General features: G+C 45.9%; 4 protein-coding genes and 1 pseudogene across 5 annotated transcripts in view; 3 read left to right on the top strand and 2 right to left on the bottom strand.

Moving 5' to 3' along the window:
• The window catches only part of LOC309550239 (uncharacterized protein), a gene marked incomplete at both ends in the record, with an annotated part of 1,760,330 nt that overhangs the window by 218,883 nt on the left and 1,513,475 nt on the right, over positions 1 to 27,972 (bottom strand).
• LOC309548816 (uncharacterized protein) overlaps positions 1 to 27,972 on the bottom strand; it is a 530,695-nt gene that overhangs the window by 373,151 nt on the left and 129,572 nt on the right. The window lies entirely within an intron of this gene.
• Positions 1 to 27,972, top strand: part of LOC309548808 (gastrula zinc finger protein XlCGF66.1-like) — a 137,350-nt gene that overhangs the window by 3,107 nt on the left and 106,271 nt on the right. The window lies entirely within an intron of this gene.
• LOC309548811 lies at positions 8 to 27,893 on the top strand (annotated as a pseudogene). Its single transcript has 4 exons — positions 8 to 184; positions 7,342 to 7,522; positions 26,573 to 27,314; positions 27,438 to 27,893. The product of its transcript is annotated as an uncharacterized misc_RNA (transcript).
• Positions 22,370 to 24,935, top strand: LOC309548812 (uncharacterized protein; the record flags this gene model as incomplete). The annotated part of the gene is made up of 3 exons (XM_082248752.1): positions 22,370 to 22,396; positions 23,996 to 24,208; positions 24,602 to 24,935. 3 exons carry the CDS (start codon positions 22,370 to 22,372, stop codon positions 24,803 to 24,805), a joined length of 444 nt encoding a protein of 147 aa, XP_082104878.1. The 3' UTR covers positions 24,806 to 24,935.

Below are 27,972 nucleotides of genomic sequence, written 5' to 3'. Positions count from 1 at the left end.
TTCTGTGATGTCTTTGACAAAGGTCAGGCCGCTATTTTGGCACATCGGCCTTTTGAGCGCACAGTTGACCTTCAACCCCGAAGCCATTCCAACCCTCAAGGCCACTTTTGCTGCAGTTCCAGCGCTGGAACATCCTAATCCCATGTTACCCGTCATTCTTGAAGTTGATGCGTCTGAGACTGGAGTAAGCGCTTTCCTGTCTCAACCTCCTACCCCTGAGAGTTCTATCCATCCTTGTGGCTACTTTTCTAAAAAATTGTCTCTAACAAAATGAAATTCGGAAACTGGGGATAGAGAATTATTAGCCATAATTTTAACTCTTAAAGAAGGGAGGCATCTCATCAAGGGTACTACTGTGCTGGTCCTCATTTTGACTGACCATAAGAATCTTTCATTCTTGTCTGAGGCTAGATGTTTAGCTCCTGGAAGGGCTCAGTGGGACCTTTTTCTGTCAAGCTTCAATTACATAGTCTCATTAATACCTGATACAAATAATATAAGAGCAGATACCTTATTGCCGCAGTTTTCCTCCTCTTCCAAAATGGAGTCTGTTCCCACTCCTGTGATACCTTCGGACTGCATTTTGACTATTTTTTTCTAGTCTCACTTCACCTTTGGGTGAGAGAATGATGCCCTCTCAGATCCATTCTCCTCCTGGAAAACCTCATGACCGCTGCATTGTCCCCGAGAATCTCCACACCATTTTCCTCCAGACCTACCATTCACCTAAGGCAGCTGGGCACCCAGGAAAAAATCAACGGCGTATGGACATATTGTTGAGACCTAAGGCCTATGTCTCAACAATGCTGGTGGCCTAGTCTCCGTGCTCATGAAACCAGCTTTGTAGTCGCTTGTCCTGTGTGTGCTCAGAATAAAACCCCATGACACCTTCCACTGGGCCTCCTTCAACCCATATGCAGAGAAGAGAGGCCTTGGATACACTTGTCTGTGGATTTTATTATGGATTTACGCAACTCCCATAGCAACACAGATATTCTTATGGTGGTTGACCGTTTTTCAAAATGTCACATTGCATTCCGCTAAAGAAGTTGCCTGTGTCCAAGGAACTGGCATCCATTTTCACTGGAGAGTTCTTTCAGTTACATGGGTTACCTAAAGTTATCATCTTGGACAGGGGTAGCCAGTTGGTGTCCAAGTTTTGGTGAGCCTTTTGTGCACAGTTGGGATTTCCCCTTTCCTTCTCCTCTGCATATCACCCACAGTCCAATGGGGCCACAGAATGGGCCAACCAAGCCTTGAAGCAGTTCTTACGTTGCTATATTTCTGAACACCATAACAACTGGTGGGACCTGTTACCTTGGGTAGAGTTTGCTCACAATAGCACCATCAATGCCGCCTCCTGATTATCTCAGTTTACCAGCAAAAATAGATAGAGAAAGAAAGGATGGGGCTTTGCGGGCCAGTGGGAGTAGAAGGATCAGACGCAAAACCAATTTATAAAAAATATATCTCAGTTTATGGTGAACTATGAGTTCCAGCCATCCATGTTGCCTGATACATCTGTTCCGCAAGGCATTTCTGCGTTAGAGCAACGTCTTCAGGAACTTTGTTCCACTTAGGTGCAGGTCCAAGAATCTTTGCAACACTCCAGAGAGAGGTACAAACCATGCTCACCACAGACTCCTACCTGCATCCTCCTACTAAGTTGGGGAGAGGGTAAGGTTAACCCAGTGGCCTACACATTAGATCTTCCTTCCAACGTTCCTATTTACAATGTATTCCATGTTTCTTTACGTGTTATTGCTATACCACCTCAGTACTACACCTTCGCCCGCTTAAGGTTGACAACCATGTGGAATATGAGATTCAATCTATCATTAACTTCCATAGGTTTAGTGGACACATACGCTATCCAGTTCAGAGGGGTTACGGTCCAGGGGAATGCTCTTGGGTCTAATCCTCGGATGTAAATGCTCCTGCCCTGTTCCAGGCTTTCCATATACATTTTCCCCTTAAGTCTTTTGCTCCTCCAAGGGGGAGGGATTGTTGAGGAAGGGGCTACTGTCAGGGCTGGGCTCCTGATAGTTAGCGAGCTGCTCTTTTCCTTTAGTGTTTAGAATCTGCTTAGCTGTCGGGTAACTACCAGCCGCTTGTTACCACAGTGACTCACATGGTTACCATTTCCTGCCTCATTAGCCCAGCCTACAGCCAGCCCCTTTTTTATCTTTTGAAGCAGCTGAGCTCATTTCCTCCTTGCCCTTGCTTGGTCTATGATCTCCAGTGTGTTCCTGTGTTACTTGCCCTGGCTGACTTCTCTTCCTATTCCTGTTCCTGATTTTTGCTTCCGACTATGCTGACTTCTGGTTTCTTGACCCCGGCTCCTCTGATTACCTGCTCTGGCATCCAAATCCCGGCTTCTGTTTTTGACTGCATTCCTGAACTGTAATTTTTTTTTCTATTTCATTAAAGGTGTGATATATTTTTTTTAACTGTACTTACTGTCTTCGCCTGGTTTATGGTCCCCGACAGTGTGTGTGTTTCCTACAGATGGTTACAGTAATGGGAACCCACCAGAGAGATGTCCCTGTCCTCTGTATTCCCGGGATTCCACAAAGGAAGGTCACACCATCCCTCAACATCATCAGGTAGAGGAGGAACAGTCGCTGATAGTATCATTAGGATCTGTACATTATCTGCATTATTACAATTGATGTCATTTTTATTATATATTCAGAGTGGAAACCTGAGAGATTCTAAAGTTGAGGTTAAAGAAGAGATAAAAGAGGAGGATGACGAGGATGGGGTCAAAGAGGAAGTACACAAAGATCTGTACCAGGACACCATGGTGGAGTCATCCAGCTACAGAAACCCACCAGAGAGATTTCCCCGTCCTCTGTATTCCTGGGATTCCACACAGGAAGGTCACACCAACCCTCACCATCATCAGGTAGATGTCTGATAATTATTGGTAGTTATGGTTTATACAGTGGCTTGCGAAAGTATTCGGCCTCCTTGAACTTTGCGACCTTTTGCCACATTTCAGGCTTCAAACATAAAGATATAAAACTGTAATTTTTTGTGAAGAATCAACAACAAGTGGGACATAATCATGAAGTGGACGAAATTTATTGGATATTTCAAACTTTGTTAACAAATAAAATAACTGAAAAATTGGGCGTGCAAAATTATTCAGCCCCTTTACTTTCAGTGCAGCAAACTCTCTTCATAAGTTCAGTGAGGATCTCTGAATGATCCAATGTTGACCTAAATGACTAATGATGATAAATAGAATCCACCTGTGTGTAATCAAGTCTCCGTATAAATGCACCTGCACTGTGATGGTCTCAGAGGTCCGTTTAAAGCACAGAGAGCATCATGAAGAACAAGGAACACACCAGGCAGGTCCGAGATACTGTTGTGGCGAAGTTTAAAGGCGGATTTGGATACAAAAAGATTTCCCAAGATTTAAACATCCCAAGGAGCACTGTGCAAGCGATAATATTGAAATGGAAGGAGTATCAGACCACTGCAAATCTACGAAGACCTGGAAGTCCCTCCTAAACTTTCAGCTCATACAAGGAGAAGACTGATCAGAGATGCAGCCAAGAGGCCCATGATCACTCTGGATGAACTGCAGAGATCTACAGCTGAGGTGGGAGACTCTGTCCATAGGACAACAATCAGTCGTATACTGCACAAATCTGGCCTTTATGGAAGAGTGGCAAGAAGAAAGCCATTTCTTAAAGATATCCATAAAAAGTGTCTTTTAAAGTTTGCCACAAGCCACCTGGGAGACACCAAACGTGGAAGAAGCTGCTTTGGTCAGATGAAACCAAAATCGAACTTTTTGGCAACAATGCAAAACGTTATGTTTGGCGTAAAAGCAACACAACTCATCAGCCTGAACACCCCATCCCCACTGTCAAACATGGTGGTGGCAGCATCATGGTTTGGGCCTGCTTTTCTTCAGCAGGGACAGGGAAGATGGTTAACATTGATGGATGGAGCCTAATACAGTACCATTCTGGAAGAAAACGTAATGGAGTCTGCAAAAGACCTGAGACTGGGACGGAGATTTGTCTTCCAACAAGACAATGATCCAAAACATAAAGCAAAATCTACAATGGAATGGTTCACAAATAAACATATCCAGGTGTTAGAATGGCCAAGTCAAAGTCCAGACCTGAATCCAATCGAGAATCTGTGGAAAGAACTGAAAACTGCTGTTCACAAACCCTCTCCATCCAACCTCACTGAGCTCGAGCTGTTTTGCAATGAGGAATGGGCAAAAATTTCAGTCTCTCGATGTGCAAAACTGGTAAGAGACATACCCCAAGCGACTTACAGCTGTAATCGCAGCAAAAGGTGGCGCTACAAAGTATTAACTTAAGGGGGGCTGAATAATTTTGCACGCCCAATTTTTCAGGTTTTTGTTAAAAAAGTTTGAAATATCCGATTAAATTTCGTTCCACTTCATGATTGTGTCCCACTTGTTGTTGATTCTTCACAAAAAATTAGTTTTATATCTTTATGTTTGAAGCCTGAAATGTGGCAAAAGTTCGAAAAGTTCAAGGGGGCCGAATACTTTTGCAAAGCACTGTAAGCAATCGTGTTTTTTTACAATGAATATTTTATATTTTTCAGAATGAAAACTCCAAGGATAATATTGTTGTAAAAGAAGAGTATAAAGAGGAGGATGAGGAGTATGGAGTGATGGAGGAGGTTTCAGAAGGACCCAAGGATATGATGGAGCCACCTAATACCAGGAAACCCTCAGAGAGATGTCCTCTGTATTCCCGGGATTCCACACAGGAAGGTCACACCATCCCTCACTGTTACAAGGTTGGTGCGATGGAGTATCTAGAACATGGAGTTGTGGAGGGGGATGTGTGTCTTTTTTATGTAAGCTTATATCTTACAGATGATATTCTCTCTCATTTTCTTGGTTTAGAGTGGAGATCCAATCGATATAGAATTTGAGGTTAAAGCAGAAGAAGAAGAGACGTATGTGAGGGATGATCAGCAGTCTATGGAGGAGGCTGGAATAACGGGGACATTTATAGAGGAGGACACTCCTACAGAGATCAGCACAGGTGGGTCATTAACACTAAATACATTCCCCCACCCATACTGCTCACTGATTGGTCCAGAGTAGGGCAGGGACTGGGTGATATCAGCCTGTAATACCCTGGTCACTTTCCTGAGCTGTGTTCCCCGTCCTGTATTTCTCTCGGATAATCTTCCTTCTCTGTGCTGCAGACACAATTTATGTCTCTAGACTGGATTTATGGAGATTCTGGGGCTCAGCTGGCAGCAAAACGTTGATGTTCACCATAGATGTAGCTTGACCTAGACACCTGGGGTATGTACCTTGGGTCTTCTGCCCCATGCCCAGGTCTAGCAAGATCTCTGACAGCTCACTTTCCTGAGCTGTGTTCCCCGTCCTGTATTTCTCTCGGATAATCTTCCTTCTCTGTGCTGCAGACACAATTTATGTCTCTAGACTGGATTTATGGAGATTCTGGGGCTCAGCTGACAGCAAAACGTTGATGTTCACCATAGATGTAGCTTGACCTAGACACCTGGGGTATGTACCTTGGGTCTTCTGCCCCATGCCCAGGTCTAGCAAGATCTCTGACAGAACAATTCTCTCGGGGTTACTTGCTCTGTTATTTGCTGGCTGTGCCGGGTGGAGGGATATGTCTGTATAGTCTCACACCCAAGTCACTGAGTTCCTTTCATTTTTTTTTTTTTTGAGCCGTGTATATTCTATCTATACAATGCACACACTGTTACACACAAACACACAAAAACCTGAAGAAAAGACATGAAAAGACACGCACACTGGTGAACAGTCACAAACAGTTTTACAATCCTCATTAAACATGAATGAGCCACAAATCCACCCTTCTGGTGTCACGGAGAATAAGCTGACAGTGCGCCACTCTGCAATTCCAGGTGTACTCTCACCTCTTCAGACCCCATTGCTCCATACAAAAAGGACACACACAGCATGAAATCACACACCTTCAGGTACATGTAGGCAGAGCCTCCTCTTTAGCCAGCTCCTGCTACTAGAGATAAAGAGACTCCATAGTGCTCACTGTTATATTTATTACATGGATAAGAAAAGCACTCACAAGGTTAAAAAACAATCCAGCATTGAATACACACAATCACTGCAGATTCCCCAAGCATCAGTCTCAGTGTGACTTGAGGGCACTCCGCCTAACGTGATGATGTCCTCAAACCACTCCCATCTGATGCGTTGCATCCTGATTGGACTTCCCCAGAGATATATATGGTCTTCAGGATCAGTTCAGTCTTCATCTTAGTTGTCGCGCCCCCCCCCCCCCCCCCCCATCCTCACTCTCTGACCTCTGGTGGGGCTCAGCCCCGCTGTTATTCATGACTAAATCATGGACTAAATAAGGAAGTGCGAGACTTTTTATGTTGGGAAGATGGCAATGAGTGATAGAGGGGGAGGGGACAATCTTCCTATAATCCCCTCATCACTGTCACTCCTATAAAAGACAGTTCTCATTGTTTCCTCACTCTCTGACTAAGGTCCATGAATAAAGAAATGAACTGGTAGGAGATCAGAGGACCCATTTACTAGTTACCTTGAGGGTGGAATTGTAAGATCCTCAGAGACAAAGCTGTCTGATGTGGGCGGAGTCCTGGTTTAGGGGAACCAATCTGCTGATGTCTAGTAATAATCTTTATATTTCTATTTTAGTAGATGGACAGGAGATGAGGAAAACCTCAGAGGATTGTCTCACTTTGTCTCCAGATTGTAAAGTAGAAGATGAGGACATCACACAGTATAGTCCAGGAGAAAACCCGGCTACCTCAAATGTCCCTCCGGCACCACACAGTGTAGATGGACCATCGTATTCCTCTTATCCTGAGGAACCTCAGACTGTGAGGGACATTGCTGGACCATCGTATTCCTCTTTTCCTGAGAAACCCAAGACTATGAGGGACAGTGCGGGACCATCGTATTCCTCTTATCCTGAGGAACCTCAGACTGTGAGGGACGATGCCGTCCTTACAACAGATAAGAGGTTCTCCTGTGCTGAGTGCGGGAAGAGTTTCAGTTTTAAATACAATCTTCATGTGCATAAAAGATCTCACACTGGTGAGAAGCCGTATTCCTGTCCTGAGTGCGGGAAATGTTTTGCACAGAAGTCCGATCTTTCCAGACATCAGAGATTTCACACGGGGGAGAAGCCATATTCCTGTCTTGAGTGCGGGAAATGTTTTGCACAGAAGTCTAGTCTTCACAATCATCAGAGCTCACACACTGGTGAGAAGCTTTATTCTTGTCCTGAGTGTGGAAAATGTTTTTCACATAAGTCATATGTTTCCACACATCAGAGATTGCACACGGGGGAAAAGCCATATTATTGTTCTGAGTGCGGGAAATGTTTTTCATGCAAGTCAGATCTTTCCACACATCAGAGATCGCACACGGGAGAGAAGCCGTATTCCTGTTCTGATTGTGGGAAATGTTTTTCACACAAGTCTGGGATTTCCAAACATCAGAGATTGCACACAGGTGAGAAGCCGTATTCCTGTCCTGAGTGCAGGAAATGTTTTGCACTGCAGTCCACTCTTTCCACACATCAGAGATTGCACACAGGTGAGAAGCCGTATTCCTGTCCTGAGTGCGGGAAATGTTTTGCACAGAAGTGCAATCTTTCCACGCATCAGAGATCGCACACGGGTGAGACGCCGTATTCCTGTCCTGAGTGCGGGAAATGTTTTGCACAGAGGTCCAATCTTTCCACGCATCAGAGATCGCACACGGGTGAGAAGCCGCATTCCTGTCCTGAGTACGGGAATTGTCAGTCACAGAAGTCCTCTGTTTACAGTCATCTGAGATTGGACACTGAGGAGAATGAACTTTCCTGGTCTGAGTGAGGGAAATGTTCCTCACTGAAGTCCTGTCTTCCTGTACATCAGGGGTCCCACACAACCCTGGAGGTGTATTAGTGCCTTGAGTGCGGGAAATGTCTTCTATATGAATGTTGGTGGACGTGTGGAAGCGCACCCTGATATACACCTCAGATATACTCCATGGCTGATCTTCATCATGTAAGAAACCCTTCATAAGGAGATCAGAGATCACCAAAGACATGGATGAAGTGTTGTCCCGTGTCGGCCATTGATAGCAGGAGAAAAATAAAAATGGAGTCCTTACCTTTCATTGGCTGAGTACATTTTGTGTGGGAAGATTTCACAAACACTTACAGATCTGGTTGTTATAAATGTGTTGATGAAATGTGACCCGCATTCCCCCAGTCATGGTGAATTGGGATTTCCTATAATGGTCAGTTCCATCTAGTGGCCATAATGTGCTTTCCTGACAGATGTCCATGGCAGTATACGTTTGGGTAGCTCCTCCCTCGTTCCTCCCCCCGTAAGACCCCCACCCCCATAAATGTTGAGGATAAGCCAATGGCTGCGTTCATTTTTTGTCCTCCTCACTTATAGGACAATTTTTGTATGAATTTTTCCTAACTATTGGAAGTATTGGTGGGCGGGTCTGGTGCTGGGCAGCTGTGCGGGATGTCAGGAGCTTCCTTTGGTATCCAGAAGTCTTCCAGGATGTCCCGAGTGGTCATTGAGTCCCCAGCTATCAGCGGGGTGGTATTATTTCACACATGTAGAGGATCCATGCCTGGAGAGTGGGCCCTGCTATCGGCGGCCATTTGCATTGGCTGGGAGCCCAGCTGTTAGCGGGTGGCCATTAAGTGTTAGACATGTGAAAATCGTTTTGCTGCGAATACAAATTCCGTCAAATTTTTGGTTATTCCTAGATTCGGATATATCCAAATCTCCAAATGATATTGTAATGAATTTTTTTTAAATCTGTTAAAATTTGTTTTGTTTATTTGTTTTCTAACGAATTCCAACTTTTTGTAGCGATTCGAATTCGGATCAGTCAAAAAAAAAAAAAACGATCGACCGATGCAAATTCTGTGTGAAGAAATAGCTGGTTGTTAAGCAGCAAGCCTGAAAGCCAGCTGCCCGCATCCTTACCAACCATGACTCATCAGCTGTCAGCGGGCTTCCCCACTGACAGATGAATGGAAAGAATGCCGGCAATAGAAGAAAACCGCATGCCCCCCTCCCCCCAGTCTATATCAGACCCTTCGGGGGCCAAAATGTAAAAAAAAACAAAACAAAAAAAAAAGCGTGGGTTCTCCCCTATAATCCATACCAGACCCTTTATCCTGGCATGCAGCCCAGCAGGTCAGGAAAGCCCTCACCCCCCCACCTCAAAGCACCTTGTCCCCATGTTGATGGGGACAAGGGCCTCTTCACCACAACCGCGGCCTGTGCTTGTGGGGGTCTGCAGGCAGAGGACTTGTCATAATCTGAAAGCCCCTTTTACCAAGGAGGCGCCCAGATCCCGCCCCCACCCTTTGTGTGAATGAGCATGGGGAACATATTACCCGTACCTATTCACCAAAAAAGTGTCAAAAAATAATAAAAACACACATGCAATTTTTGAAAAATCCTTTTATTAAAAAATAACTACTGCAGGCTCCTCCTCTATTTGACATTTCTTACATAGGTAAGGGGCGGTAAGTATATCCAAGAGATATACCTAACCTATAGGTAGGCTGAAACCTACATTATTAAAGATAAGAGTACACTAACTATGAGTCATAAACAAGATGGTCTTTGATCATATACCTAGGTGACCCCTATAGAGAGAGACACCCACATATTATGGGAGTATAAACTCCATCCGGTGTATACCAACCTGCTATCCTCATAAGGTGATTATCCTTCCTCCTTTCTGTGTGAATAGATATAGAATTGAGAATGTAATTACTCCTCACACTACTACACATATATATTTTATCTTCTACCTAGGATCATCAGGACAGATACACACACATATATATATATATATATATATATATTATATATATTATAGAACATGTTTTGGTCCAATTTTCCCCCCTGTGTCCGCTCCTGGTCGAGGTTCATTTGTTGGGGGTTGGAAGGAAGGCCGTGTGCTAGTAAGCCATGTTTGTATTTATTATGATGTACATAAATACAGATTATGTTCTGTGTGTATGAAACATTAATATCGAGTCTGTTTATAAGAGAAAACTGTCTGTACATCTTCATAGTCCTGAAGAAGTCATGTGCGAAACGCGTTGACCAGTGAACAGAGGAAATATCTATACCTACACGAACCTTATGATATATACCAACTTATCCTTATATATGTATGATGTACATGAGTGAAATTAGTAGGATACATGGATCTCCTGTGTACGAGCTGAGCTCAGTTTGGGGCCAGTTTCCTCATTTTATTAAGATCTTAGGATAAATCCATGTAGTTGTTATCTGTCTCATGCTGTGCCCTTAAAGTCCACACATATGACAGTGGTTCCTTGTGATCTGTAGTTTCGCATTTTTTTGGATAAGAGAAGGGATTTAGTAGGATACTCCAAATAACTGTTTACAGGTAAGGACAACTCTCTCAATAGAACTGTATCGCAGATCATCTGCAGGACCATAAAGCACCTGTATGGGATGAACAAGTCCCTTTGTAGCTGAAGGAACTCAATGAACCTTGCCTCTTCAAGACACTAGCCAGTGTCTCCTTTAGCTTGCACCCAGTAAATGACTTCTATCACCCAGAGGAGCATCTAACAGCACAAGTCCCAAGGATCCATTGTGTGTGTGTGGGGGGGGGGGGGGGGTCTATACTCACAAGGCTCTTGGAGCACACACACCAGTCTTCCTCAGTAGTAACAGCCAGGATCCGCAGATATCCTCCCTCAGTCAGCCCTCGTAAGGACCAATGGGTTTGCAACTTCAATGTTTTAGGCCCTCAGGTCGCCCACCCGAGGCTGCCTGGCAGCCTCTGCAAGGGAGAGGCAGCAGCCCCCTCCCCACTTAGACCTCTCTCCCTAGAGGTAGACTGGACTGGACTACGAGCCCATGTGCTCTTCAGATATAAATGCAGGTACCCAGCATGCCTTGGGGCACATCCCCTTCTAATTGGCCAGGGCTGTACAGACATCCATGCTCTCATCTGTCAGGCTTCCATCCACCTGTCCAATATAATCCATGGCTATTGGATCAATATTAATCATCAATACAACAAGAGCTGTGTCCCTGTTAGGCAGAGAAACCAAAAACTATGCAAAAAATTTGGGGGAGCATACCCATGTATTTCCAAAGCTGCTGCAGCTATGAACCAAAAGACATGTATATTAAAAAAGAATAGCGCGCAAATGCAAAAGAAATTACTACCAAATCTGAAGAGAGTCCATAAATAAAAATGGGGGTTTGGTCCCACCATATGGCCATATCGTGCTCAAGCCCACTACTGCGTCAAAGTACCCCATTATCAGTGGGTCCTACACTATCCATGAAAAAGAGATGAATCCAGCCTTTCTAACCCTTGGAGATAATACTCCTTGCTGGGAAAAATGTGCAAATGCACTACAGGGGACTCCTCCTATATCCACTTGATGGTGGACACTGATTGAGTACAGGTGTATGTGGGGGGTGGGGAGGGCTGCTCAACCTCGATAGGTTGAGCAGCCCTCCCCACCCCCCACATACACCTGTACTCAATCAGTGTCCACCATCAAGTGGATATAGGAGGAGTCCCCTGTAGTGCATTTGCACATTTTTCCCAGCAAGGAGTATTATCTCCAAGGGTTAGAAAGGCTGGATTCATCTCTTTTTCATGGATAGTGTAGGACCCACTGATAATGGGGTACTTTGACGCAGTAGTGGGCTTGAGCACGATATGGCCATATGGTGGGACCAAACCCCCATTTTTATTTATGGACTCTCTTCAGATTTGGTAGTAATTTCTTTTGCATTTGCGCGCTATTCTTTTTTAATAAACCAAAAACGATATCCAGTCATTCTAGCACCTACCTAGGAGGCCACTACATCTGTATGGCAGGGTCTGTTTGATTATTCACCTGCTGGGATGGTGCTCTGATGTGAGAAGCTGCAGTGTCAGTATTCCTTTAGCAGTAATTAACCCCTTATGGGTTTTTCTCACCTAGCAAACAGAAACAACTGTTACACTGTCTTTTCTGACAGCTTAGGAGACTTTAGCAGCTGTAGTTTGAATTGCGATTTTTTTTTTTTTTTTTTTTAATTACTACATAGCTTGAGTAGCAATTATATATGGTATAATATTTTTTTTTTTTAACAATATGGAGTTCTCCTTTGCACCGTGTCTGTTTATCATGGATTTATTTCTTACTGTGAAAGGTCCTTGTGCCGCTGCAGCCTAATCCCTCTATGCTGTGGCTGCTCTATGCAGGTCATAGCTGGAGGGGGGCAGCGTCTTCCTTACTGATACTGTTCCTGGATTGTCAGCCCTTCTGCAGGCCTCATAAAGCTGGTGTATGGGAAGCTGACTAATGGACACTTTCTATTAAGCCTCTCCAGATCTGCATGTACAAGGGGTCTCAACTCTGACCATGTCAAGCTTTTCCCTTGCAGGATCACTCAACTGACCAGTTTAATCCTCTTCAAACAATTCCTATAAGGAAGATGAGGATTGTCTATAAGCAGGTTTTTGTACCTCCCTTCCTGCAGAGGTACCTGCAATCAGTGGTGTATTTAGGTTTTGTGCTGCCCTAGGCAGCTGCCCTAGGCCGGACTAAACTCATGCACCCCCTTATTTACTTACGACCCACCCCTTATTGTCAAGGCCACGCCCTTTCCTGTTTCAGACCCGCCCTATCATCTGTAAACCACACCCCATTCCTCTTTAGGCTCCACCTTTTCCTCTCTGCACATTAAAAGTGGGTACAAAGTGCCTACTTGTATATTTTGTTGTTTTGTATGGGTACGTTGGCTCATGGGAGCGCTCCTGGGGGCCCCCCAATAAGCAGCAGGGATGCCAATCCACGGGGCCAGTGGCCGCAATTGCTGCCGGGCACCCGCGATCGCTCCACGCTGAGAGAGAATGACGGCCTGCTGTTGTAAATACAGCTGACCGTTGTTCTCTCTGAAATGATCACAGAGCACCTGTGATCCTTCTATATAGGAAACACAGGTCTCTATGGTCATTTCACAAGCCCCTCCCCCATACAGTTAGAAAACACCCCCTAGGCTCACACTTAACCCTTTGATCACCCCCGGGTTAACCCCCTTCCCTGCCAGTGTCATTATTACAGTAGCAGGGCATATTTGTAGCACTGATTACTGTAGTAATGTCACTGGTCCCCCCAAAAGTGTCAAAAATTTCAGTTAGGGGATCCGATCTGTCTGCCGCAATGTCGCAGTCCCGCTAAAAATCACAAATTGACGCCATTACTAGTAAAAATAAAAATAAAAAAATGACATAAATCTTTCCCCTAGTTTGTAGACACAATAACTTTTGCACAAACCAATCAATATACACTTATTGGGATTTTTTTTTACCAAAAATATAGCAGAATACAAATTGACCTAAAAGGATGACAAAATTAGATTTTTAAATTTTTATGGGGGAATGTTATATAGCAGAATGTGAAAATCAATTTTTTTTTTCACGAATTGTTGCTCTTTTTTGTTTATAACGCAATAAATAAAAATCGCAGAGGTGATCAAATACCACCAAAAGAAAGTTCTATTTGTGGGAAAGAAAGGACATTCATTTTTTTTAGGGTACAGTCTTGCACGACCGAGCAATTGTCCTTTAAAGTAATGCAGTCCTGAATCGCAAAAAATGGCCTGGTCATTAAGGGGGAAAATCTTCCAGGGCTGCGGGCATAGTGCAGGGGCTGCAGACATGGTACAGGAGATGCAGGCATGGTGCAGGGGCTACGGACATGGTACAGGAGATGCAGGGGTTGCGGGCATAGTGTAGGGGCTGCAGACATGGTACAGGAGATGCAGGCATGGTGCAGGGGCTGCGGACATGGTACAGGAGATGCAGGGGTTGCAGGCATAGGGCAGGGGCTGCAGACATGGTACAGGAGAAGCAGGCATGGTGCAGGGGCTTTAGACATGAAGATGAGGTGCTGCGGGCATGGTAAAGGAGATGCAGGGCTGTGGGCAGCATGGTACAGGAGATGCAGGGCTGTGGGCACTGGGCAGCATGGTACAGGAGATGCAGGGCTGTGGGCACTGGGCAGCATGGTACAGGAGATGCAGGGCTGTGGGCACTGAGCAGCATGGTACAGGAGATGCAGGGCTGTGGGCACTGAGCAGCATAATACAGAAGATGCAGGGCTGTGGGCAGCATAGTACAGCCGATGCAGGTGCTGCGGGCATGGTATAGGAGAATCTCCTGTACCATGCCCACAGCACCGGCATCTGCTGCGGAGGAGTCTCACTTACCTTGAGGCACCTTACATTTGTAAATGTCGCCGCCCAGCGCCATTATGTCACAGCGGCGGCACATGCGCAGTGCGCATGTCGGGCCGGCCGCGGCCATTTTTTTTTTCAGGTTTTAACAGCGGATCGGGGGGTTTTTCATGCAGGGGGGCAGCTTTTTTGCTGCCCCCCCACAAAGTGCCGCCCTAGGCCTTCTCGACCTAGGCCTAAATACAGCAATGCCTGCAATGCAAGTATTTTTAGCACTTCCAAAGGAGAGCACTGCCTTTATTCCCTATTAATCTAGAAGCTCATGCTAGAAGAGTGGTGCAAATGGAACAGAAGGACAGAGCAGCGGAATGTCTTAGTGGTCATCACCTTGCAGCACTTGGTTGCTCAGTTCAAACCCCAACCAGAACACTTCTACCTGTACTGCAGGATGTCAGATTAGGCACTTGTGAAGAGGAAGAGGCTTTCCAGCATAATGAGTCACCTATTTGGTTGACGTGGCCTTCATGAGCTTAGCCATATACATGGAGTTTCCATTGGGGGATGCTGTGTCCTTCAGGGGTAAACTCGTTAATCATGATTAGGTGGGTCCTTTGGGGGGTTTAGGGTCTTCTGGTGGTAACTTTGTGTTGGACTTGTCCCTAAGGGGTATACAGTATCTGTCTGCAGTTGTAGCCTGTGAACCTGTCTTAACCCTTGACTCTCTTCCAATGCAATGGAAGTTGGTATGAAGAATATTGATTCTATCCTAAAGAATAATTCTACAAGTTGGACATTTTTGTCTGCATTGCAAGAGTTTAAACTGTATCCTTTAAGGGCTAGCTTCATTTAATAGCAATGAGCTGCATTTAGTCCAGCCTCCTGCTTTAGAGTAAATGTCTGCCGAATGAAAGAAAACTGCAGTTCTAGAGTCAGTTTCTAACTCCAAAGAGGTTTGCTCCTGCAGTTCTGACTCGGAGTCCAGAAAGAATTGAAAAGAGAAAGAGAGTCCTCATCCAAAAAGGCAGGAAAGAGCTGGAATTCTGGGGGGGGGGGGGGGGTTGCTTACTGGTCTTTTTCACATTGTGCCACCCATTCCTCCGAGGACCAAGGAATTGGTGCTCAGAGGTGGGTAGAGGATGGAACCAAGGAATGGTACTGGGAGGTGGGTAGAGGATGGAACCAAGGAATGGTACTGGGAGGTGGGTAGAGGGTGGAACCAAGGAATGGTGCTTGGAGGTGGAACCATGGAATGGTGCTCAGAGGTGGGTAGGGGGGTGGAACCAAGGAATGGTGCTTGGAGGTGGGTATGGGGTGGAACCAAGGAATGATGCTTAGAGGTGGGTAGGGGCAGACAAAGGGGGAGTTCCTGCACCTATTCTCTGAGAAAACAAGTCCTGATAATGAGCCACCTATTTGCTTGTTGTGGTCTTCATGAGCTTAGCCATATGAGTTGTCATTGGAGGATGTGTGAGGTCAATCAGGAAATAAACACAAAACTGTTAATCCGAGCATGCAGCCTGCCTGGCCAGGAAAGGGGGGGGGGATGAGCGTGTGATGGTATTAGGCAGTAATATATCCCCCCCCCCTGGTGGGAGTGGAGATAGCCCCATCTACAGTGTTGGGGGTAACTAGCCACATCCATACCGGCGTATAGTAATATGACGGCGTATAGTAATATGACGACTGCCCATTCTAGCTGCTACTGCGCCCCGCAGCGATCAGGGATGAGGCTCGTCCCTTGGACATAGCCCATCCCTGATCAAGGTAAACAGCCAATAGAAATTGGCTGTTTACCATGTGATCGGCTGCGTCAATCACAGCTGATCACATGAGCGGCTCCAGCGTGAGCCGCTTGTTCTCTCTGCAATGCGCGCCCCCGGGGGCGCGCAGAGCAGCGATCGGGGACGAGGCTCGTCCCTCGGACAGAGCCAATCCCCGATCTAGGTTAAGAGCCAATGAAATTGGCTTTTTACCACGTGACCGGCTGTGTCCAATTGTAATAGAAATAAAAATGATATATATATATATATATTTTTTTAAAACGGTGTAAAAATAAAAAATAATAAAATAAATAGTAAAAAAAGAAAAAAAAATTAAAGCTCCCTGTCCCCGTGAGCTCGCGCGCAGAAGCGAACGCATACGGAAACCCCGCCCACATATGTAAACGGTATTCAAACCACACATGTGAGGTATTGCCGCGATCGTTAGAGCAAGAGGAATAATTTGAGCCCTAGACCTCCTCTGTAACTCTAAGATGGCAACCTGTAGAGATTTTTAAAATTTCACCTTTGGGGATTTTTAAGTACCAAAGTTTGTCGCCATTCCGTGAGTGTGCGCAATTTTGAAGCATGACATGTTGGGTATCTATTTACTCGGCGTAACATTATCCTTCACATTATGGAAAAAAATTGGGCTAACTTTACTGGTTTCTTATTTTTTTATTAAAAAAAGTGAATTTTTTAAAAAATAATTGCGTTTGGAAGACCGCTGGGCAAATACGGTGTCATAAAAAATATTGCAATAATCTCTATTTTATTCTCTAGGGTCTCTGCTAAAAAAAATATATAATGTTTGGGGGTTCCAAGTAGTTTTCTAGCAAAAACAACTGCGATTCATAGAATATACGTTGGAGTGTTTGCTTTCCAAAGTGGGGTCATTTTGTGGACTTTTCCATTGTATTGGTGCTCTAGGGCCTTCAAAAATGTGATAGGTAGTAAGAAAGTTTTATGTTTATTTATGCTTCTAGAACGCCTGAAGGTGCTACTTGGATGTGGAGTCTCTTTTTGTGGCCAGACTGTGTAAAAGTCTCACACATGTGGTATCACCATACTCAGAAGGAGTAGCAGAATGTATTTTGGGGTGTCATTTTTGCTGTGTACATGCTATGTGTTAGAAATGGCTTATAAATTGACAACTTTGTGGGAAAAAAAGAAAAAAAGTTTTTCTTCATTTTCCCAAGAATTGTGGGAAAAAATTATAACTTCAAAAAACTCACCATGCCTCTTACTAAATACCTTGGACTGTCTACTTTACAAAAAGGGGTCATTTGGGGGGTATTTGAACTGTCCTGACATTTGAGGGCCTCAAGAAAGAAGATAGGCCGTCAGTACATCTGGTGTGATCAATTTTTAGCAATTGGTACCATAGCTTCTAGACTCAATAACTTTCACACAGACTAAATAATATACACTAATTTGGGTTAATTTTACCAGAGATATGTAGCAGTATAAATTTTGGCCCAAATGTATGAAGAAAAATTAATTTTTTGCAAAATTTTATAATAGAAACTAAAAAAAAGTGTTTTTTTTTTTTTTCAAAATGTTTGCTCTTTTTTTGCTTATATCACAAAAAAACCCAGTTGTGATCAAATACCACCAAAAGAAAGCTCTATTTGTGTGAAAAAAATGATAAAAATTTTGTTTGGTTACAGTGTAGCATGACTGAGCAATTGTCATTCAAAGTGTGAGAGTGCTGAAAGCTGAAAATTGGTCTGGGCAGGAAGGGGGTCTAACTGCTCTGTATGGAAGTGGTTAGTTACAAAGTAACGGATTACATTAACTACATTACTTTTTTTGGTAACGAAGTAATGTAACTAGTTACAATACTAATATTGGTAACTACACTACTTTACTAGGCTATAGGAACGCGCTTTCCTGCGTTACCCAAGCCATGCGATACAATCGTTATTTCGAAGAATAGAGAGGGATGAAGTTTATGACTTTTTGTTGCACTTTATGTTTTATTCTGTTTTTTCAGGTTTTGCTCTCATGTTTCCCAAAGCCTGTGTTTATACAATAAACTCTATGCAGAAAGAGTGTCATGTATCTTCTTCTACACGGTCAATTAAGAAAGAGGAAAGTAAAGTAATAAGTAGTGAAGTTACTTTTCAAATGCAGTAACTAGTAAAGTAATCTTGTTACAATTTACAGAAGTAACTAGTTACATTTTTTGAGCAACTACCCCAACACTGCCCATGTATAAAGATATACAGTACATGCACACACAGCACAAGGCCATGTTCACACTACGAGACGTTTCTCGGGGCTGCAGTTCCTCTGAGCTCCACAAGATGGTGATCTCACTTCTACCCAGACAGGAAGTCTCTATAGAAGACAGGAAGTGATGTCAGGTATAAATAGGAAGTTCTGGGTGAGAGGTGAGTAAGGAGGAAGTAGAGTGGAGACGTTGCTGGAAGAGGCAGCAGAGGAGGTAATAAGATCTTATTTTCTATTTACACCCAGTAACCCCCCCCCCCCCCTCCCTGTCATATCCGTCCTCTTCCTCCATAGTCACTGTGATGACCTGTTCTCTGAGAGAACAAGCCCTGATAATTAGTAACCTATTTGCTTGTTGTGGTCTTCATGAGCTTAGCCATATGAGTTGTCATTGGAGGATGTGTGAGGTCAACCAGGAAATAAACACCAAACTGTTAATCTGAGCATGCAGCCTGCCTGGCCAGGAAAGGGGGGTGGTGAGCGTGTGATGGTATTAGGCAGTAATTTATCCCCCCCCCTTGGTGGGAGTGGAGATGGCCCCAGTGGCGGCTGGTGCTCAAAATTTGGGGGGGGGGGGGGGGGGGGCGCAAACAGAAAAATGTAATAGACATTGCATTGCAGCAAAAAATGCTGTAAAAATTTGCGTGACTTTGAGGTCGCAAAAGTGTGAAAGGGGCCTTCAGTAATTAAGGTATAGTGTGCACCCTTTCAATGCAGAGTGACCAGCGTGTCCCCTTTCAATGCACAGTGACCAGCGTGCCCCCTTTCAATGCACAGTGACCAGCGTGCCCCCTTTCCATGCAGTGACCAGCATACATGCCCCCTTCAATGCAGTGACCAGCGTACATGCCCCATTCAATGCACAGATTAGCGTACATGCCCCCAATGCAGAGACCAGCATATATGCCCCCTTCAATGTAGTGACCAGCATACCATTCCCCCAATGCAGAGATCAGCGTACATGCCCCCAATGCAGTGACCTGCATACATGCCCACAATGCAGTGACCAGCATACATGCCCCCAATGCAATGACCAGTATACATGCCCCCAATGCAGTGACCAGCGTACATGCCCCCAATGCAGTGACCAGCATACATGCCCCCAATGCAGTGACCAGCGTACATGCCCCCAATGCAGTGACCAGCGTACATGCACCCAATGCAGAGATCAGCGTACATGCACCCAATGCAGAGATCAGCGTACATGCACCCAATGCAGAGATCAGTGTACATGCCCCCAATGCAGTGACCAGCGTACATGCCCCCAATGCAGAGATCAGCGTGCATGCCCCCAATGTAGTGACCAGCATACATGCCCCCAATGCAGAGATCAGCGTGCATGCCCCCAATGCAGAGATCAGCGTGCATGCCCCCAATGCAGTGACCAGCATACATGCCCCCAATGCAGAGATCAGCGTGCGTGCCCCCAATGTAGTGACCAGCGTACATGCCCCAATGCAGAGATCAGCGTACATGCCCCCAATGCAGTGACCAGCATACATGCCCCAATGCAGAGATCAGCGTGCGTGCCCCCAATGTAGTGACCAGCGTACATGCCCCAATGCAGAGATCAGCGTACATGCCCCAATGCAGAGATCAGCGTACATGCCCCCAATGCAGTGACCAGCATACATGCCCCAATGCAGAGATCAGCGTACATGCCCCCAATGCAGTGACCAGCATACATGCCCCCAATGCAGAGATCAGCATACATGCCCCCAATGCAGAGTACATGCCCCCAATGCAGAGATCAGCGTGCGTGCCCCCATTGTACTGACCAGTATACATGCCCCCAATGCAGTGACCAGCATACATGCCCCCAATGCAGAGATCAACGTGCGTGCCCCCAATGTAGTGACCAGCGTACATGCCCCAATGCAGAGATCATGGTGCTTGGAGGTAGGTATGGGGTGGAACCAAGGAATGGTGCTTGGAGGTGGATAGGGGGTGGAACCAAGGAATGATGCTTAGAGGTTGGTAGGGGCAGACAAAGGGGGAGTTCCTGCACCTATTCTCTGAGAAAACAAGCCCTGATAATGAGCCACCTATTTGCTTGTTGTGGTCTTCATGAGCTTAGCCATATGATTTGTCATTGGAGGATGTGTGAGGTCAATCAGGAAATAAACACCAAACTGTTAATCCGAGCATGCAGCCTGCCTGGCCAGGAAAGGGGGGGGGGTGAGCGTGTGATGGTATTAGGCAGTAATTTATCCCCCCCCCCCTGGTGGGAGTGGAGATGGCCCCAGTGGCAGCTGGTGCTCAAAATTTGGGAGGGGGGCGCAAACAGAAAAATGTAATAGGCATTGCTTTGCGGAAAAAACGCTGTAAAAAATTGCGTGACTTTGAGGTCGCAAAAGTGTGAAAGGGGCCTTCAGTAATTAAGGTATAGTGTGCCCCCTTTCAATGCAGAGAGACCAGCATGTCCCCTTTCAATGCAGAGAGACCAGCGTGCCCCCTTTCAATACAGCGTGACCAGCGTGCCCCTTTTCAATGCAGCGTGACCAGCGTGCCCCCTTTCAATGCAGCGTGACCAGCGTGCCCCCTTTCAATGCAGTGACCAGCATACATGCCCCCTTCAATGCAGTGACCAGCGTACATGCCCCCTTCAATGCAGTGACCAGCGTACATGCCCCATTCAATGCACAGATCAGCGTACGTGCCCCCAATGCAGAGACCAGCATATACGCCCCCTTCAATGCAGTGACCAGCATACCATTCCCCCAATGCAGAGATCAGCGTACATGCCCCCAATGCAGTGACCAGCATACATGCCCCCAATGCAGTGACCAGCATACATGCCCCCAATGCAGTGACCAGCATACATGCCCCCAATGCAGTGACCACCGCACATGCCCCCAATGCAGTGACCAGCGTACATGCCCCCAATGCAGTGACCAGCGTACATGCCCCCAATGCAGTGACCAGCGTACATGCCCCCAATGCAGTGACCAGCGTACATGCCCCCAATGCAGTGACCAGCATACATGCCCCCAATGCAGAGATCAGTGTGCGTGCCCCCAATGCAGTGATCAGCATACATGCCCCCCAATGCAGAGATCAGCGTACATGCCTCAAATGCAGTGACCAGCATACATGCCCCCAATGCAGTAACCAGCATACATGCCCCCAATGCAGAGATCAGCGTGCGTGCCCCCAATGTAGTGACCAGCATACATGCCCCAATGCAGAGATCAGCGTACATGCCCCCGATGCAGTGACCAGCATACATGCCCCCAATGCAGAGATCAGCATACATGCCCCGAATGCAGAGTACATGCCCCCATTGCAGAGTACATGCCCCCAATGCAGAGATCAGTGTGCGTGCCCCATTGTAGTGACCAGTATACATGCCCCCAATGCAGAGATCAGCGTGCGTGCCCCCAATGCAGTGACCAGCATACATGCCCCCAATGCAGAGATCAGCGTGCGTGCCCCCAATATAGTGACCAGCATACATGCCCCCAATGCAGAAATCAGCGCGCGTGCCCCCTTACCTACCTGGAGCAGCAGCGGCGGCCTCTTCTCAGTCCCGGTGACCGGCTGCGCGTCTCCACGAGTCCTTCCAGCAGCAGCGGTGGGCGGCTTCTTCTGAGTCCCGGTGACCACGAGTCCTTCCGCTCCCACCTCCTCCTCGGCCAATAGCAAGGGGTTTGCCTTGCGGTCAATCAGGAATATCGGACACGCTTCCTGATTGGCCAAGAGGAGGATCGGTGTGACAATAGCGAATTTTCATTCACTATTGTCACACAATGGGTGGGCTCGGGACGCACTGCTCTGCGCCCCGGATCCACCCTTTGCATCGCCCTATTAGAGCCTCTGGCTCTAATCAAGTCATGCCAAAAAAAAATCCCATTGAACTCCATGCGCCCGGTGCCCCTGCATGCAGATTAGGGGGCCGGACACATGGATGGGGGGGGCGGGGCCCCTGCACCCTCTGTACACTGGCTGCCACTGGATGGCCCCATCTATAAAGATATACAGTACATGCACACACAGCACAAAGCCGTGTTCACACTACGAGATGATTCTCGGGGCTGCAGTACCTCTGAGCTCCACAAGGTGGTGATCTCACTTCTACCCAGACAAGAAGTCTCTATAGAACACAGAAAGCGATGTCAGGTATTAATAGGAAGTTCCGGGTGAGAGGTGAGTAAGGAGGAAATAGAGCAGAGACGTTGCTGGAAGAAGCAGCAGAGGAGGTAATACGATCTTATTTTCTATTTACACCCAGTAACCCCCCCCCCCTCCGTCATGTCCGTCCTTTTCCTCCATAGTCACTGTGATGTCTTTTATCTCCAGCAGATGATGATACACACATATATAGTGTGGAAACCTAGATTAACCCCTTCAGGGTCAGAACATTTCTCCTCTTACATATATATTTTTATCCTTACCTGTCTAGACAGAAACCTGTATATATCAAGTGACAGAACGAATGAGGATGAAGGAGGACCGGAGTCACATGACTGAGAAGATACTAAACCTCATTCTGGAGATCATCTACCTGCTGACCGGTGAGGTGAGGAGGATTCTGGGAGGTCACATGACATCACTCTTATCTCTGTTGATAAAACACAGACCTGAACGGAGAGGTGAGGAGGATTCTGGGATTCTAACATGATATTCCTATTGGTTCTCCAATACAGAGATTTCCTCTTCTGAAGTCAGGTGATCATATGATCATCACAGTGCCTCCATGTGACTCCCTAAAACCTGAGAGACACAACATGCAGAAGATTCTAGAAGTCACCAAGAAGATGATGGAGCTGCTGACAGGAGAGGTGAGCGGTGCTGGGAATTCTGGGACATTATCCAGTAACAGACAAGGGATGTGTCTGGATGGTGACTGTATCATTGTGTGTGTCAGGTTCCTATAAGGTGTCAGGATGTCACTGTCTATTTCTCCATGGAGGAGTGGGAGTATTTAGAAGGACACAAGGATCTCTACAAGGAAGTCATGATGGAGAATCAGCCGCCCCTCACATCACCGGGTAAGAGGAGACTTTATTGTAAAGGACAGAGCAGTACAGAGGGTCCACCTAGATCCCCCCATCATCTGATGAACACAGAGAAACAATGTATTCAGTCAGTGTGTGTCAGGGCTGGGCTCCTGCCACTTAACGAGCTCAGAAGTTGCTTAGCTGTCGGTTAATTACCAGCCGCTCGTTAACACAGTGACTCACCTGGTTACCATTACCCGCCTCATTAGTCCAGCCTACAGCCAGCCACATTTTGCTATTTAAGTAGCTTAGCTCATTTCCTCCTTGCCCTTGCGTGGTCTATGCTCTCCAGTGTGTTACTTGCCCTGTCTGACTTCTCTTCCTATTCCTGTTCTGATTTTTTTCTCCTGACTATGCTGACTTCTGTTTTCTTGACCCCGGCTCCTCTGATTACCTGCTCTGGCATCCAACCCCCCGGGTTCTGTTTTTGACTACATTCCTGAACTGTTATTTTTTTTCTATTTCATTAAAGGTGTGATTTTTTTTTTTTTTAACTGTACTTTCTGTCTTCGCCTGGTTTATAGTCCCCGACAGTGTGTGTGTGTTTCCTACAGATGGTTCCAGTAATGGGAACCCACCAGAGAGATGTCCCCGTCCTCTGTATTCCCGGGATTCCACACAAGAAGGTCACACCATCCCCCACCATCATCAGGTAGATGAGGAACAATTACTGATAGTATCATTAGGATCTGTACATTATCTGCATTGTTACCATTGATATTTTTATTATATATTCAGAGTGGAAACCTGAGAGATTCTAAAGTTGAGGTTAAAGACGAAATAAAAGAGGAGGATGATGAGGATGGGGTCATAGAGGAAGTACTCAAAGATCTGTACCAGGACACCATGGTGGAGTCATCCAGCTACAGGAACCCACCAGAAAGATGTCCCCGTCCTATGTATTCCCGGGATTCCACACAGGAAGGTCACACCATCCCTCACCATCATCAGGTAGATGTCTGACAATTATTGGTAGTTCTGATTTATAAGCAATCGTGTTTTTTTTACAATGAATATTTTATTATATTTTTCAGAATGAAAACCCCAAGAATAATATTGTTGTAAAAGAAGAGTATAAAGAGGAGGATGAGGAGTATGGAGTGATGGAGGAGGTTTCAGAAGGACACAAGGATATGATTGAGCCACCTAATATCAGAAACCCACCAGAGAGATGTCCCCGTCCTCTGTATTCCCGGGATTCCACACAGGAAGGTCACACCATCCCTCAATGTTACAAGGTTGGTGGGATGGAGTATCTAGAACATGGACTTGTGGAGGGGATGTGTGTGTTTTTTGTAAGCTTATATCTTCCAGATGATATTCTCTCTTATTTTCTTGATTTAGAGTGGAGATCCAATCGATATAGAATTTGAGGTTAAAGCAGAAGAAGAAGAGACGTATGTGAGGGATGATCAGCAGTCTATGGAGGAGGATGGAATAACGGGGACATTTATAGAGGAGGACACTCCTACAGAGATCAGCACAGGTGGGTCATTAACACTAAGTACATTCCTCCACCCATACTGCTCACTGATTGGTCCAGAGTAGGGTGGGGACTGGGTGATATCAGCCTGTAATCCCCTGGTCACTTTCCTGAGCTGTGTTCCCCGTCCTGTATTCCTGTATTTCTCTCGGATAATCTTCCTTCTCTGTGCTGCAGACACAATTTATGTCTCTAGACTGGATTTATGGAGATTCTGGGGTTCACCTGGCAGTAAAATGTTGATGTTCACCATAGATGTTGCTCAGCATGTCTGTATAGTCTCACACCCAAGTCACTGAGTTCCTTTCATTTTTTATTTTTGAGCCGTGTATATTCTATCTATGCAATGCACACACTGTTACACACAAAAACTTGAAGAAAAGACGCAAAAAGACACGCACACTGGTGAACAGTCGCAAACAGTTTTACAATCCACAGTAAACATGAATGAGCCACAAATCCACCCTTCTGGTGTCAAGGAGAATAAGCTGACTGTGCCCCACCCTGCAATTCCAGGTGTACTCTCACCTCTTCAGATGGACCCCATTGCTCCATACCAAGAGGACACACCCAGCATGAAATAACACACCTTCAGGTACATGTAGGCGGAGCCTCCTCTTTAGGTAGCCAGCTCCTGCTACTAGAGATAAAGAGACTCCATAGTGCTCACTGTTATATTTATTACATGGATAAGAATAGCACTCACAAGGTTAAAAAAACAATCCACCATTGAATACACACAATCACTGCAGATTCCCCAAGCATCAGTCTCAGTGTAACTTGAGGGCATTCCGCCTAACGTGATGATGTCCTTAAGCCACTCCCTTCTGATGCGTTGCATCCTGATTGGACTTCCCCAGAGATATATATGGTCTTCAGGATCAGTCCAGTCTTCATCTTGGTTATTCTCCCCCCATCCTCACTCTCTGACCTCTGGTGGGGCTCAGCCCCGCTGGTTTTCATGACTAAATCATGGACTAAATAAGGAAGTGCGGGACTTCTTGTGTTGGGAAGATGGCAATGAGTGATAAAGGGGGAGGGGACACTCGTCCTATAATCCCCTCATCACTGTCACTCCTATAAAAGACAGTTCACGTTGTTTCCTCACTCTCTGACTAAGGTCCATGAATAAAGAAATGAACTGGTAGGAGATCAGAGGATCCATTTACTAGTTACCTTGAGGGTGTAATTGTAAGATCCTCAGAGACAAAGATGCCTGATGTGGGCGGAGTCCTGGTTTAGGGGAACCAATCTGCTGATGTCTGGTAATAATTTTTGTATTTCTATTTTAGTATATGGACGGGAGATGAGGAAAACCTCAGAGGATTGTCTCACTTTGTCTCCAGACTGTAAAGTAGAAGATGAGGACATCACACAGTATAGTCCAGGAGAAAACCCGGCTACCTCAAATGTCCACCCGGCACCACACAGTGTAGATGGACCATCGTATTCCTCTTATCCTGAGGAACCTCAGACTGTGAGGGATGGTGCCGGACCATCGTATTCCTCTTATCCTGAGGAACCTCAGACTGTGAGGGACGGTGCCGGACCATCGTATTCCTCTTATCCTGAGGAACCTCAGACTGTGAGGGACAGTGCCGGACCATCGTATTCCTCTTATCCTGAGGAACCTCAGACTGTGAGGGACGGTGCCGTCCTGACAACAGATAAGAGGTTCTCCTGTCCTGAGTGCGGGAAGTGTTTCTTTTTTAAATTCAATCTTGATGAGCATAAACGAGCTCACACAGTTGAGAAGCCGCATTCCTGTCCTGAGTGCGGGAAATGTTTTTTAAAGAAAGCTCGTCTTTCCCTACATCTGAGATCTCACACAGAAGAAAAGCCATATTCCTGTCCTGAGTGCAGGAAATGTTTTGCAGAGATCTCCACTCTTTCCAGACATCAGAGATCTCACACCGGTGAGAAGCCTTATTCCTGTCCTCAGTGCAGGAAATGTTTTTCATACAAGTCATGTCTTTCCACACATGAGAGATCTCACACTGGTGAGAAGCCGTATTCCTGTCCTGAGTGCGGAAAATGTTTTTCACAGATGTCCACTCTTTCTACACATCAGAGATCGCACACTGGTGAGAAGCCTTATTCCTGTCCTGAGTGCGGGAAATGTTTTTCATGCAAGTCTACTCTTTCCATGCATCAGAGATCACACACTAGTGAGAAGCCGTATTCCTGTGCTGAGTGCGGGAAATGTTTTACACAGAAGTGTGATCTTTCCAAACATCAGAGATTGCACACGGGGGAGAAGCCATATTCCTGTCCTGAGTGCGGGAAATGTTTTACACAGAAGTCCACTCTTTCCAAGCATCAGAGATCTCACACGGGTGAGAAGCCGTAGTCCTGTCCTCAGTGCGGGAAATGTTTTTCATGCAAGTCATATCTTTCCACACATGAGAGATCTCACACTGGTGAGAAGCCGTATTTCTGTCCTTAGTGCGGAAAATATTTTGCACAGATGTCCGCTCTTTCTACACATCAGAGACCGCACACTGGTGAGAAGCCGTATTCCTGTCCTGAATGCGGGAAATGTTTTGCAGAGAAGTCCAGTCTTTCCACACATCAGTGCGGGAAATGTTTTTCAGGCAAGTCTGCTCTTTCCAGGCATCAGAGATCACACACAAGGGAAAAGTCGTATTCCTGTCCTGAATGTGGGAAATGTCTTTCAAAGAACTCCGCTCTTTCCAGATATCAGAGATCGCACACTGGTGAGAAGCCGTATTCCTGTCCTGAGTGCGGGAAATGTTTTGCACAGAAGTCCAATCTTTCCACACATCAGAGATCTCACACGGAGGAGAAGCCGTATTCCTGTCCTGAGTGAGGTAATTGTTCCTCACTGAAGTCCTGTCTTCCTGTACATCAGGGGTCACACACAACCCTGGAGGTGTATTAGTGCCTTGAGTGCGGGAAATGTCTTCTATATGAATGTTGGTGGACATGTGGGGAAGAAGCACACCCTGATATACACCTCAGATATACTCCATGGTTGATCTTCATCATGTAAGAAACACTTCATAAGGAGATCAGAGATCACCAAAGACATGGATGAAGTGTTGTCCCGTGTTGGCCATTGATAGCAGGAGAAAAATAAAAATGGAGTCCTTACCTTTCATTGGCTGAGTACATTTTGTGCGGGAAGATTTCACAAACACTTACAGATCTGGTTGTTATAAATGTGTTGATGAAATGTGACCCGCATTCCCCCAGTCATGGTGAATTGGGA

This window comes from Pelophylax lessonae (genome assembly GCF_965119305.1).
Source record: "Pelophylax lessonae genome assembly, chromosome: 3".
In the NCBI taxonomy this organism is placed as follows: Eukaryota; Metazoa; Chordata; class Amphibia; order Anura; family Ranidae; genus Pelophylax; species Pelophylax lessonae.
Note: the sequence above shows the minus strand (reverse complement) of the source record. Positions and strands in the feature narration are given on the sequence as shown.